Genomic DNA, 12,620 nt, shown 5'->3' with positions numbered 1-12,620 from the left:
AACTTTGCCTACTTGGTATTCAATGCTTTTGCTGTGTAGTTAAATTGTCTCGTTCCAGCGGTGGGCCTGTGCTAGACAGACCCAACAGAAGTCACGCTACTGGAGGAATTCTGTCAGCACAAGACAATGATTGTGTTGTTCTGAGAAATGTATTTTCATGTAAAACACTTGAATATTTCAAAACAAAAACAAAACAGGAAAACTAGAAGTTAGGGCTATGGAACAGGAAACCAGAAGTTACAGGGGAACATGGAGCACAGGAAAACCCCACATGTATGAGGGTATGATGCAACAACAAGCAGGGAATGGCAAAGGACTAAAACACACAAGGTGGTAATCAGGAAATGGGAGAAAGAAGGGAAACACAGGATGACTTAGACAGGTGATGTGGGACCAGGGAGAGCAGAAAGACACAGACTAGACAATAAACAGAGGGAGCACAGAAACCAAAACCTAAGAACTAGCAAATCTTAACAGGAATTAAACCAAAACATATAACACTCACAGAAAACTGTGAACACACCCATTGCGTGTGTGAGTCCATCTTACAATGGAGAAACTATTGCCATAAAACTTGAATATAAATCAAAACCCACACTCTCTTTTGCACAGGAAAACTAAAAAAACATTTGAAAGTTTGACCACAGAAAAAAGATTTTGAATCTTGAGAGACTCCTTTCATCCAGAACGTGTTCAGGTCCTGGGTTAGGAAATGGGCAGAAAGCATTTCTCCAAACCCCTCACATTCTGGACACAAAATCTTTAAACTGCAGCCTTCAGGCAGGTGCTACAGAGCGCTGTTTACAAAAACCGGATGCTACAGAGAGAGTTTCTTCCCCCCAGGCTGTCACACTGATGAACATAATCAAATAACCCACTGTTTTATTGTTCTAGTCATATGCAAATTGCATTATTTATTTTTGCATTTAGTTTGTATAAGAATTTCTGTCCTTGGGCTAATGATACAGGACAAACAAAAGAAGACTTTTGAACAGTTTTTGCACAAAGGACATCACCAACATGAATACTGCTATGAAGTCACCTAATCAATGATTTGAGAACAACATTTATTGTATGTTGAAAGCATATGTTGGCACCTTGAAACTGCTGTATGAGATACAACTGTTCTTATTGACTTTATTCATTTTTATTTTTTACTCTTCTATTGTATTACTTTTAATTTTATACTTATAAGGAGAGATAGCATTTCCATCCTGAATGTTCACATTGAACAGAATGGAAGGAATAATTGTACATTCCCAAAGCATCAATTACAAAAAGGCAGAACAATGAGGTTTCAGAACTCTCCCTCCCTTGAGAATGATGCAAAATAATAAAAACCTGCCACAGACTTGTATGAATAACTGTATGAATCTTGGTAATGAATGCTCTCCAAGATATATTTTAAGTTCAGAGACCTTTATGAAAAGCAGAAAAACGCCTGTTGCTTGTTGGCATAATTCTAAAAGTTTTCTATTCAATAGTTGTTATGCAATTTGTTTTATGAGCAAATGTTTTGTCTTTGAAAACAATAATGGAGAAAGAGTTAAATGTTACCTTTCTAACTCTGGACTGGTACACGGAAATTAACAACTACAGATATATTTTATTTTTTATTATGTTTACATTATATATTCTAATAATCTGCACTAATTCTACTATTCTGTATTTAATTTTTACTCATAAAAACCTCCATGAGCCTATGTACATTTTCATTGCAGCTTTGCTACTTAACTCTGTTCTTTACAGCACAACTATTTACCCAAAACTTCTGATTGACTTTTTATCTGAAAAACAAGTCACAACATATTCAGCCTGTCTCTTTCAGTTTTTTATGTTTTACACTCTAGGTGGTTCAGAGTTACCTCTCTTGGCTGCCATGGCCTATGACAGATATGTGGCTATATGTAAACCTCTGGAATATCAGACTATCATGACAAAAACTACTGTGAGTATTTTCCTTGTTGTGGCTTGGCTTGTACCTGCTTGTCATGTTGCTGTCCAAGCAATAGCGAGTGCTGAAGCTAAACTGTGTGACTCTAATATAAAAGGAATATTTTGTAATAATGCAGTTTACACTCTTCAGTGTCAAAGATCAAGATTAATTACTGTCTTTGGTATGGTTAGTTTACTAGATCTTGTAATACTTCCTATGCTCTTCATAGTTTTCACATACACAATAATATTTATTGTTTCTTATCAAAGTTGCAAAGAAATTAGGAAGAAAGCTGCAGAGACTTGTTTACCCCATCTCTTAGTTTTAATCAGTGCCTCTGTGTTCTTTGTGTATGATATAAGCATAGCTCGGGTGGAACTAGATTTTCCAAAAACTGCACGCATAATAATGACATTACAAATTGTGCTCTATCACCCTTTGTTTAATCCATTTGTATATGGGCTCAAAATGAAGGAAATTTCAAAACATCTAAAAAAGCTGCTTTGTCAGGCCAAAATTATTTTGGAATCATCTGTGGAAAGAAATATAAAATGAAAAAAAAAATCGCTTGACATCAGTATTATTTATTTTGCTGTTTAAATATTACTAGTAATATTAAAATTGATAGTACTGATGATTCATAACATAAAAGTGGAACTGTTCCTACAGGTACCTTAGTAAGAGGAATTAGTCTTTTCATGTTGATATAATAACCTCTTGTACTGTTGATTAATGTTCTCATAGCTCTCTTCTACACCTGTCGATTTACATTTTTCTTGATTTTATTTTTTAAGTTGCCACTTGTTAAGCTCAGTAAGAGAATAGAGTGTGAGAATTATAGTTTCAGACATGAAAAGTTCTAATAACATGAAAGCTAAGATCTTAAGGTAGAGGAATTAATAAAAAAGTTATACAAATGCACTGTTCTTATATAGACACCAACTGTGATTTAGGTACAGCTAACTGAAAAAAAATCAACTTAAATTCGACATTAATATTGTTGAATTTCTTTAATTTATTAATTCAAGAAATAAATATATGAAGAATGAATAATGATAAAGCACAGAAATGTAGAAATTTTAATTACATTAGCTGTATTTTGTTAATTCTGCTATCATCTATTTGGATTTAATTAGAGCTCCATGTACCTGGGTTGTTTTCATTGTTACATTGACTATTTATCCTGTCTCTTTCACTGGTTCATTTATTACTCTATATGTGACATGATATCTGAGTGGCATGTATATAAACATAGCATAAGTAGGTAGGAAATGTGTGTTTTGTCGGTTTTGCTTTTTGGCAATGAATCTTGTACTGCTGGAAAGCCTGTTTATTTACCCGCACATAATGTCACATTTGTAAGGAAAACAAATTTGCTGGTTAAGCAGCACAGTCAAGTATATGGGTTGTGTTCAGAGACTGGTAATCTGGCATACTGGGCATTAGCCCAGTGGACCGACCGGTCGGTATAATTATTTTTCTTTGTCAATACAATTATACAGGCCGGCCTGAAGGGCTGCTGCTCACCATCAGAGCAACCCATTGTTCATTTTCATTACTGACACTGGATTCCCCAATCAAATCTCAGTCGGCCCTGTGTTCCTTGTGTTCCCATGCACCTTGTAGAACAGAGTTTAGTGTGGAAGAAGTGTTTGATAAAGATGGGAAAACAAAAGTGAAACAGTTGAGGTGAAAAAGTACAGAGGAAAAGTTCAGCATCTGTTGTTTATATGTGCTATAGGCTGGTTAGAAAATGTTAAGCAGAGTGGTGTGGTGTGGAACACATCAGACATTACGTCTGATGTGTTCAGCAACTTCCAAAATGCCCCCCTATCCGTTTCCTTCCAGCTTTATATACTCTGAGACCACACCTTCTCAATTCAAACTGGCCTATAAAAGAACTGCAATTAAGTCGGGCTTTACCCTCTTTACAAGAAAAACAAGCTAGCTACCACAGAGGTAACTTGCAAACATATTGCTGCATTAGTGCTTCCCAACATTACTCACTACCCTGCCTTCTTGTTGACAGATATCCGGCAAATGGAAAGATAGTCAGCAATAAGATTCTTGGACAATAAGATTCTTGGAAAATGCTGGATGGTGAACTGGTAAGGCTGGAGCACTAGCCACCAGCACAGTATCCTTGCATTTTGATGTGGCTTGGAGTGCATCCATACCAGGGATCTGTGATCCGTCTGAAGCGTAAATTCTCTTCCAAGGAGGTAATATTTCAAAGAGTCAGTAGGCCATTTAATTGCCAGTCCTTCTTTTTCTACTGCAGAGTACCTTTTTCTCCCTGTCAAACAGCTTCTTACTTAAGAAAAGTGCAAGTTTTTTTTAAACCAGCTACTCTCTGATCCAGGGCTTTGCAAAACAGGTGCTTCAGAAAACTCTCTTTAAAGATTGGAAGGCATGTTCACAGCCATTATTCCACATCACTTTAGAGGTGTTTTTTCTAGTGATGTGCGGATCGATCCTGAAATATCGATTCCTCCGATACCAGTCATTTATGTTCTAGAATCGATTCTCACATTAAAATATCAATATTTTAGTAATTTAGGGTAAATTTCTAGTTTATCATCAACAGGAACACAGTGGAAAGAAACTATAACATTCGGATTATCTACATTTGAAGGAACTACTTCCTCTTCCGCCTTTCATAGTCATGTGCGAAATACGGCTGTATAAATGTCTCGCAGCCCCTTGGCGTGCGCACTTGCACACTCAAAACAATGGTCGAACGCAAGCGAAGTCATGTGTGGACATATTTTACCTCCACAAACAGCCAAGACGCGGTTTGTGATGTATGTGGCAAGACAGTGAGGTGTTGTGGCAACACCACTAACCTCGTAAAACACCTCAGAATTAATCATAACACAGAATATGATGAGGTCATGTCGAGGCGAACCGAAGAGGAGGAGAGGAGAGGGACAGGTGCTGCTAGGGCGAGACAGACGTCTCTCGCGGAGTCATTTAGTGCTGCAGGCAGTCACTATCCAGGTACAGAGGAGGAAAATGCTGGGTACATAGGCTAGGTCGCATTAAAATATACAGAGTACTTGCAATAAAACAGGCATTGTAGTCTTTAAAACATAAAAATTCAGTTGAAGATTATTTCATAGATAAGAGAAACGTTTTATAGATACTATTATTATCTATTAGCTTTATTATTATTTTCACTCAGTTTAATTTTTTTGGCTGAGTTATTTGAATATTTTAAAATGCAGGTATTGACAAACTTATTTATTCCTTTAATTATGTATTATACTGACAATTTCATTCACACAGCATTCTATGTAAAACAGCAAGTATATGTAAACTATCAATTCCTTTCCCCTTAGGCTATTTTAACAGACTGCATACATGACTCTAAAAAGATTAAACATTCAGTGCAGTATACCCCATCTTTTGTTTTGCCCTTTGTATTTTATTTTCTTTGTAGATGATTCCCCAAGAGCAGCAACACTCACAAGATGCCTTGTAGAGATGATTGTGAAGGACCTCCAGCCTCTGTCCATAGTGGAGGACCAGGGTTTCCAGGGATTTGTGAGAGCTCTTGACTCAAAATATAAACTCCCAGGAAGAAAATCACTGACTGAGACTCATCTTGTAAATTTGTTTGATGAATGTAAAGGCAAAGTAAGAGCATCTTTGCAAAATGCTTCCAGTGTTGTTCTCACCACTGATATGTGGACCTCAGTGTCCACAGAGGCATATTTGACTGTAACATGCCATCTCATTGAAAACTGGCAAATGAGAGAATTTGTCCTGGAAACCCACTCTTTCCATGGGCAGCATACAGCAGATAATATCAGCTCAGCACTTAAGCAAATCACAGAAGAATGGGGCATAACTGAGAAGGTGGTTGCAGTTGTCACAGACAATGGTGCAAATATGGTTGCTGCAGTGCACAAAGCTGGATGGAGGCATTTTCCATGTTTTGCACACACACTGAATTTAGTTGTAAAGGACAGTGTAAAAGCTGTCCCAGAAGTGGTGCAGGTGCTGGAAAAATGCCGTGCGATTGTGTCCGTTTTTCACCACAGCACAAAGGCTACTGAGAAGCTTAAGGATATTCAGCAACAGTTGAAAGTGGCAGAGCACAAGCTAATTCAGTCAGTAGATACCCGCTGGAACTCTGTCTTTTACATGTTGGAGCGGCTCTGTGAGCAAAATGAAGCCGTGACCACAGCCCTCTGCCTTTTAGGGAAGAATCAACTATGCTTAAATGCGGGAGAATTATCCCTGATCAATGAAACAGTTGTTGCACTACGGCCGTTTGAAGAAGTAACACAGGAAGTTTCATCTGAAAAACATGTTTCAGTCTCCAAAGTTATTCCACTTGTGTCACTCATTCACAGGGCTGTAGCTGCTCAACGCCTACTGTTAGCTCTGCCTCAGGGCCTTCTACTTCAGGGTCTATCCCGAGTCCTCCACCCGCAGGTTCAGCTGCAACAAAAGGAGGGATATGGACAGATTTTGACATGCAGGTTGTGTCAAGCCAACATCACCGGTCAGCTTCCAGTGATGTGCTCATTGAAATACGCCAGTACTCAGAGGAAAAACTGATTCCCCGAGATAAGGATCCATTGGTTTGGTGGCAAGAGCATGAACAAACCTTCCCATCCCTAAGCAGACTTGCAGTGAGATACCTAGGAATCGTTGCTTCTTCTGTACCTGCAGAGAGAATCTTTTCAAAAGCAGGAGAGGTTGTGAGCAAAAAACGGAGCAGACTTAGAGGGAAAACTGTAAATATGCTGTTGTTCCTAAACAAAAACCTGTGAATAAGGGAAAGTGTTACTGTCAAATGTTTTTGTTGACATGTCCAGACAAGATAAACGTTAAATGACATGTTAAATTATGTTGAATGTCTTTATTGACATGTCCAGACAAGATAAACGTTAAATGACATGTTAAATTGTGTTGAATATTTTTGTTGACATGTCCAGACAAGATAAACGTTACATGACATGTTAAATTGTGTTGAATATTTTTGTTGACATGTCCAGATAAGATAAACGTTAAATGACATGTTAAATTGTGTTGAATATTTTTGTTGACATGTCCAGACAAGATAAACGTTAAATGACATGTTAAATTGTGTTGAATATTTTTGTTGACATGTCCAGACAAGATAAACGTTAAATGACATGTTAAATTGTGTTGAATATTTTTGTTGACATGTCCAGACAAGATAAACGTTAAATGACATGTTAAATTGTGTTGAATATTTTTGTTGACATGTCCAGACAAGATAAACGTTAAATAACATGTTAAATTGTGTTGAATATTTTTGTTGACATGTCCAGACAAGATAAACGTTAAATGACATGTTAAATTGTGTTGAATATTTTTGTTGACATGTCCAGACAAGATAAACGTTAAATGACATGTTAAATTGTGTTGAATATTTTTGTTGACATGTCCAGACAAGATAAACGTTAAATAACATGTTAAATTGTGTTGAATATTTTTGTTGACATGTCCAGACAAGATAAACGTTAAATGACATGTTAAATTACGTGTTCAAATAGCACACAACTTCAGGTTTTTTTATTTGTATATAATAATTCTGCATTATTAAACAGTAAAAAAAAAAGTAGTCTGATGTTCTGTAATCAATTTGAAGCTAAAATTTGAAATACAATGTACAAAAACATAATGTTAAAAAGTATCGGTATCGGATCGGTATCGCCGATACCACCCTGAATTTTACTTGGTATCGGATCGGAAAGGAAATCACTGGTATCGCACATCACTAGTTTTTTCTCATTAATTCTATAAGAGGGGCTGCCAAGGTTGAGAGATGGAGAATAAAACTTGGATACCATCCAACCAAGCCTGTCACGGCTGCGGAGCAGACGTGTGATGAGTGAGAGACAAGATCCAGAGGCAGGCACTGGCTTGGAAGTGAACGAGCTTTTATTATCACACTGGTGGCACAATCAGAAACACGGCGAACAGAAACAAAACCTAAAGGTGACCTATACTGGGAGTGACTAACAAAACAAACCCGAACGGACGACTCTGGGAGAAACGCAGAGAAGAAACACAGACGGACTAGCAACAAACATGAGTGAACACCCACTATAAATACACAGAAGGGAACGAGGAAACTACACACAGGAGGGAGGCACAGCTGATTGTGATCGACAAGACGAGACAGTGGAAACGCAAACTGAACACACTGGCATAAGAGACAGACTTTCACAATAAGACAAGAAACTCAAAACGCACGCGAAGACACAGACTCAGAGATGTGGGCTTTACATAGAGACCTGACTAGAGGGGATACACAGGTAGGGATGACACAGAACAAAGGGAGCACAGAATTAACACTGGGATGTCGAATAACAAAACCTAAAAATCAGAACTCAGAAAGTACCACGAAACTAGGGAGCTAGAAACACTGGGACAGAAACCCAAAACACAAACAGTCACAAACCATGATGAAATCAAAAGTAAAAGTAAAAAACAAAAACACTGGGTCACCGACCCAGGACCATAACAAAGCCCAGAAATGACCTCACTTGCTTCTTGTTTTCTCAGTCTGGGGATTGTTTGTATAGCTTTTATTTTTTTAATTTGCAGCTTTATTTGTCCATGGCCAACAATGTATCCTAGATCTTTCACTTCTTGTGCCCAGACACACTTACTGTCATGTGGGAGTGTCTGGCCAGGTGTGGTCCAGGTTCCTGTTGTCCATCCCCTGGGGTGAAGTTGGCCAGCTCATCACCTGCTTCCAATTTCCGGGGCTCCATCTAGAGGGTTTTTAAGCCAGCACTGCCTGCCACTCCTCGCCAGTTTGTCCTGCTACCACTCATGGTAAACTTGGCCTCTTCTGTGCTTGGACTGTTTCCATCCCGTTCACCAGTCTGCCTAGAACCCTAGGACCACACACTCATCTTCTCCTCAGCCTGCCCTCCAGCCCGTACTTCAACTTCCCTGGACACCTTGGAACCTGGACCAGCTTCCCCACACTCTCAACCATCCCTGGGACGCTCCCACAGCAACCCCTTCCCCGCCTAATAGCCGGTGTTTTCAAGTAAGCACAAGACTCTCCACTAGTACCACTCACCTCTGCCCTTTAATTGTTTCCCATTCAGTAAAACCCTTCTCCTGTGTTTGCAGAAGTTCCCGCCCGTGTTCTCCTTGTGTTCTACATCCGTTTCTCCGCCCTCGGGCCTCCCTCAGTTCCTGCGAATGATTTCTGTTAGACCCAGTCTTGTTTAAGTTCCTTTTCCTTTCAATAAACTGTACATACCGCGAGCAATTGAGTCTGCTCTTGAGTCCACTGCATCCTTGTTTGAGACAGAACGAACTGGCCAATAATGGACTCAGCGGACCCAATTCGCGCCGCCATAAATAAACAGGGCGCGGTGTTAGGACGGCATGAACAGACATTGACGTCCCTAGTGGACCAGTGTAACGCTATTAGTGAAAAGCAAGAGGAAATACTCACCAGGCTTTCAGAAATCAGTGAGCCGAATCCGCCTGTTCCCCCCAGTCAGCCGGGACCGTTGCCTGCACCCACCGTTGCGCACCCCGCGATAGAATCGGTTTATCAGGGCATTTCCTCCCCTCCACCGGAGCCTTTCCATGGAGAGTTGGGGCAGTGTGGGGGTTCCTTTTTCAGTGGTCGTTGTTCGTCAGTCGCACGCCACACGCTTTCCCAAATGATGCTGCCAAGATTTCCCATTTTGTAGGGTTGCTAAGGGGTAAGGCGCTTGCGTGGGCTGAGGCGTTTTTGTCTTCTCACCCAATTGCCTCATGCTCCTATGAGGAATTTCTCAAGGAATTTAAGGCTACATTCGTTCACCCGATTTCTGAGGGTACTGCAGCTAAGAGGCTGTTGGGACTCCGTCAGGGGAAACGCAGCGTTGCGGAATATTTGATTGAGTTCCGCACTGCCACTATAGAAGCGGGTTGGCCAGATGCCACGCTGCGGGGTATTTTTCTAGCGTCCCTTAACGAACAGATGAAAGATCAGCTAGCTGTACATGACGAGCTGGCCACGTTCGAAGCGCTCGCCTCTCTCGCTCTCAGGATTGATAATCGACTGAGGGAAAGAGACGCTGAGAGACGTTCCAAGCCCCCTCCGTCTCTGTTTCGGCCTGTGACTACTTCCGCGTTACCCCCGCCACTTCCAGTAACAACATCCGCCCGTCCTCGCTCTCCTTCCCCAGAACCTATGGAAATCGGCTGCTCACGGCTCACTCCTGAGGAGCGGGAACGGCGTTTCCGAGCCGGAGAGTGTTTCTACTGCGGAGGAAGCGGCCATCGCATCACTGTCTGCCCGGTCCGGCCAAAAGGCGTGACCCGCCAGTAAGTCCGGGGTTACGGGTGGGCAGTGTTTTCAAAGGAGATAAACCCCGTTTTTTGCTGTCAGTTTCTTTGATAACTAGTACTAAGGCTCATTCTTTTCATGCTCTCGTGGACTCTGGGTCAGAGCAAAATTTAATAGACACTGAGGTGGCTAAATATTTGAACTTGCCCCTCACTCAGCTCGAGCCTCCAATTCCAGCCTCTGCTTTAAATAATGAGGTATTCGCTATGATCACTCACCAGACCACTCCTGTCAAATTAGTCATGTCAGGCAATCATCAGGAAAATATAACCCTCTTTACCACTTCTTCCTTTGACGCGCCAGTAATCCTCGGTTTTCCATGGTTGTAGAAGCATAATCCAACAAACATCAGGTGCATGTCCGGAGCGTACTGCAGCCACTATTGGAGAACCGTCTCTATGTAAAGGCCGAGAAGTGCGAATTCCACGCCTCGTCTGTCTCATTTCTGGGCTACCTACTGGCGGGAGGGCAGGTGAAGACGGACCCTGTAAAGATCAAGGCAGTGGTGGAGTGGCCCGTCCCTGATTCACGCAGACAGCTACAACAGTTCCTTGGTTTCGCAAATTTTTACAGGCGCTTTGTCAGAAACTACAGCAAGGTAGATGCACCTCTCACTCGCCTCACTTCCTCAAAGGTTCCCTTCGTTTGGTCCCCCGAGGCTCACTCAGCCTTCACCACGCTCAAACAGCTCTTCACATCAGCTCCCATTCTAATCCATCCTGACACAAATAAGCAGTTCATAGTGGAGATTGACGCTTCAAATGTGGGGGTGGGGGCTGTGCTGTCACAAAGGTCTGGTCCACATGGTAAGCTCCAGCCCTGCGCCTATTTTTCTCGACGCCTTTCTCCTGCCGAACAGAATTATGACGTGGGGGATAGAGAGCTTCTAGCCATTAAATTAGCTTTGGAGGAGTGGCGCCACTGGCTGGAGGGAACTGAACATCCGTTTATAATTTGGACAGATCACAAGAATCTAACTTATCTCAAATCAGCAAAAAGACTGAACTCTCGTCAGGCTCGGTGGTCTCTCTTCTTTACCCGATTTAACTTTGACATTTCCTATCGCCCAGGTTCCAGGAATCTCAAACCCGATGCTCTGTCCCGCCAGTACTCCTCAGACTCAGAACCCCGGGTTCCTGAGCTCATTCTCCCTTCCACCTGCAGAATTGGCTCCCTCACCCGGGATGTGGAGGAGGCCATACGCCAGGGTCTACGAGGTGAACCCGATCCTGGAACTGGCCCACCTGGTCGGCGTTTTGTGCCCTGAGGAGCGTTCTTGGGTTCCCCGGTCGCTCATCCTGGACCCGTCCCTGATTTCTGAGTTTCGCACGTCCCTTCGCAGGGCCCAGTCCGGACGGTCGCCGGGAGGCGACCCTTGAGAAGGGGGTGCTGTCATATGCCGTGGGAGTGTCTGGTCGGGTATGGTCCAGGTTCCTGTTGTCCGTCCCCTGGGGTGGAGTTGGCCAGCTCATCACCTGCTTCCAATTTCCGGGGCTCCATCTAGAGGGTTTTTAAGCCAGCACTGCCTGCCACTCTTCGCTGGTTCGTCCTGCTACCACCAGTGGTAAACTTGGCCTCCTCTGTGCTCGGACTCCATGTGCTTGGATCGTGGGTTAATGTGTTCTCCGTCTCCTGTGTTCTCCAGATTCATCACCCATCATACTCATCAGCAGCGCTGGTTCTGTTTCCATCCCGTTCTCCAGTCTGCCTAGAACCCTAGGACCACACACTCATCTTCTCCTCAGCCTGCCCTCCAGCCCGTACTTCAACTTCCCTGGACACCTTGGAACCTGGACCAGCTTCCCCACACTCTCAACCATCCCTGGGACGCTCCCACAGCAACCCCTTCCCCACCTAATAGCCTTTGTTTTCAAGTAAGCACAAGACTCTCCACTAGTACCACTCACCTCTGCCCTTTAATTGTTTCCCATTCAGTAAAACCCTTCTCCTGTGTTTGCAGAAGTTCCCGCCCGTGTTCTCCTTGTGTTCTACGTCCGTTTCTCCGCCCTCGGGCCTCCCTCAGTTCCTGCGAATGATTTCTGTTAGACCCAGTCTTGTTTAAGTTCCTTTTCCTTTCAATAAACTGTACATACCGCGAGCAATTGAGTCTGCTCTTGAGTCCACTGCATCCTTGTTTGTGACACTTGCTCACATTCAAACCAGCCTTCTGGATCTTTACCATCACAACCTTTAGATGCTGCAGGTTTTCCTCCCAAGATTCACTGTAAATCGCCACATCATCCAGATAGGCAGCTGGAAACTTGGAACAACCATTAAGGGTAATGTCCATCAACCTTCGAAAAGTTGCAGGTGCCCCAGTGAAGACCAAAATGCAAA

General features: G+C 42.4%; 1 protein-coding gene across 1 annotated transcript; it reads left to right on the top strand.

Annotated features, from left to right (window-relative positions):
- Nucleotides 1-1,534: 1,534 nt before the first annotated feature.
- On the top strand, nucleotides 1,535-2,990 carry LOC120735429 (olfactory receptor 13C2-like). Its single transcript, XM_040034810.1, has one exon. The coding sequence runs from the start codon at nucleotides 1,535-1,537 to the stop codon at nucleotides 2,489-2,491; it is 957 nt and encodes a 318-aa protein (XP_039890744.1). The 3' UTR covers nucleotides 2,492-2,990.
- Nucleotides 2,991-12,620: the final 9,630 nt, after the last annotated feature.

The sequence above is a fragment of the Simochromis diagramma genome, unplaced genomic scaffold (assembly GCF_900408965.1).
Source record: "Simochromis diagramma unplaced genomic scaffold, fSimDia1.1 OVJJ01000091.1, whole genome shotgun sequence".
Classification (NCBI taxonomy): Eukaryota; Metazoa; Chordata; class Actinopteri; order Cichliformes; family Cichlidae; genus Simochromis; species Simochromis diagramma.
Note: the sequence above shows the minus strand (reverse complement) of the source record. Positions and strands in the feature narration are given on the sequence as shown.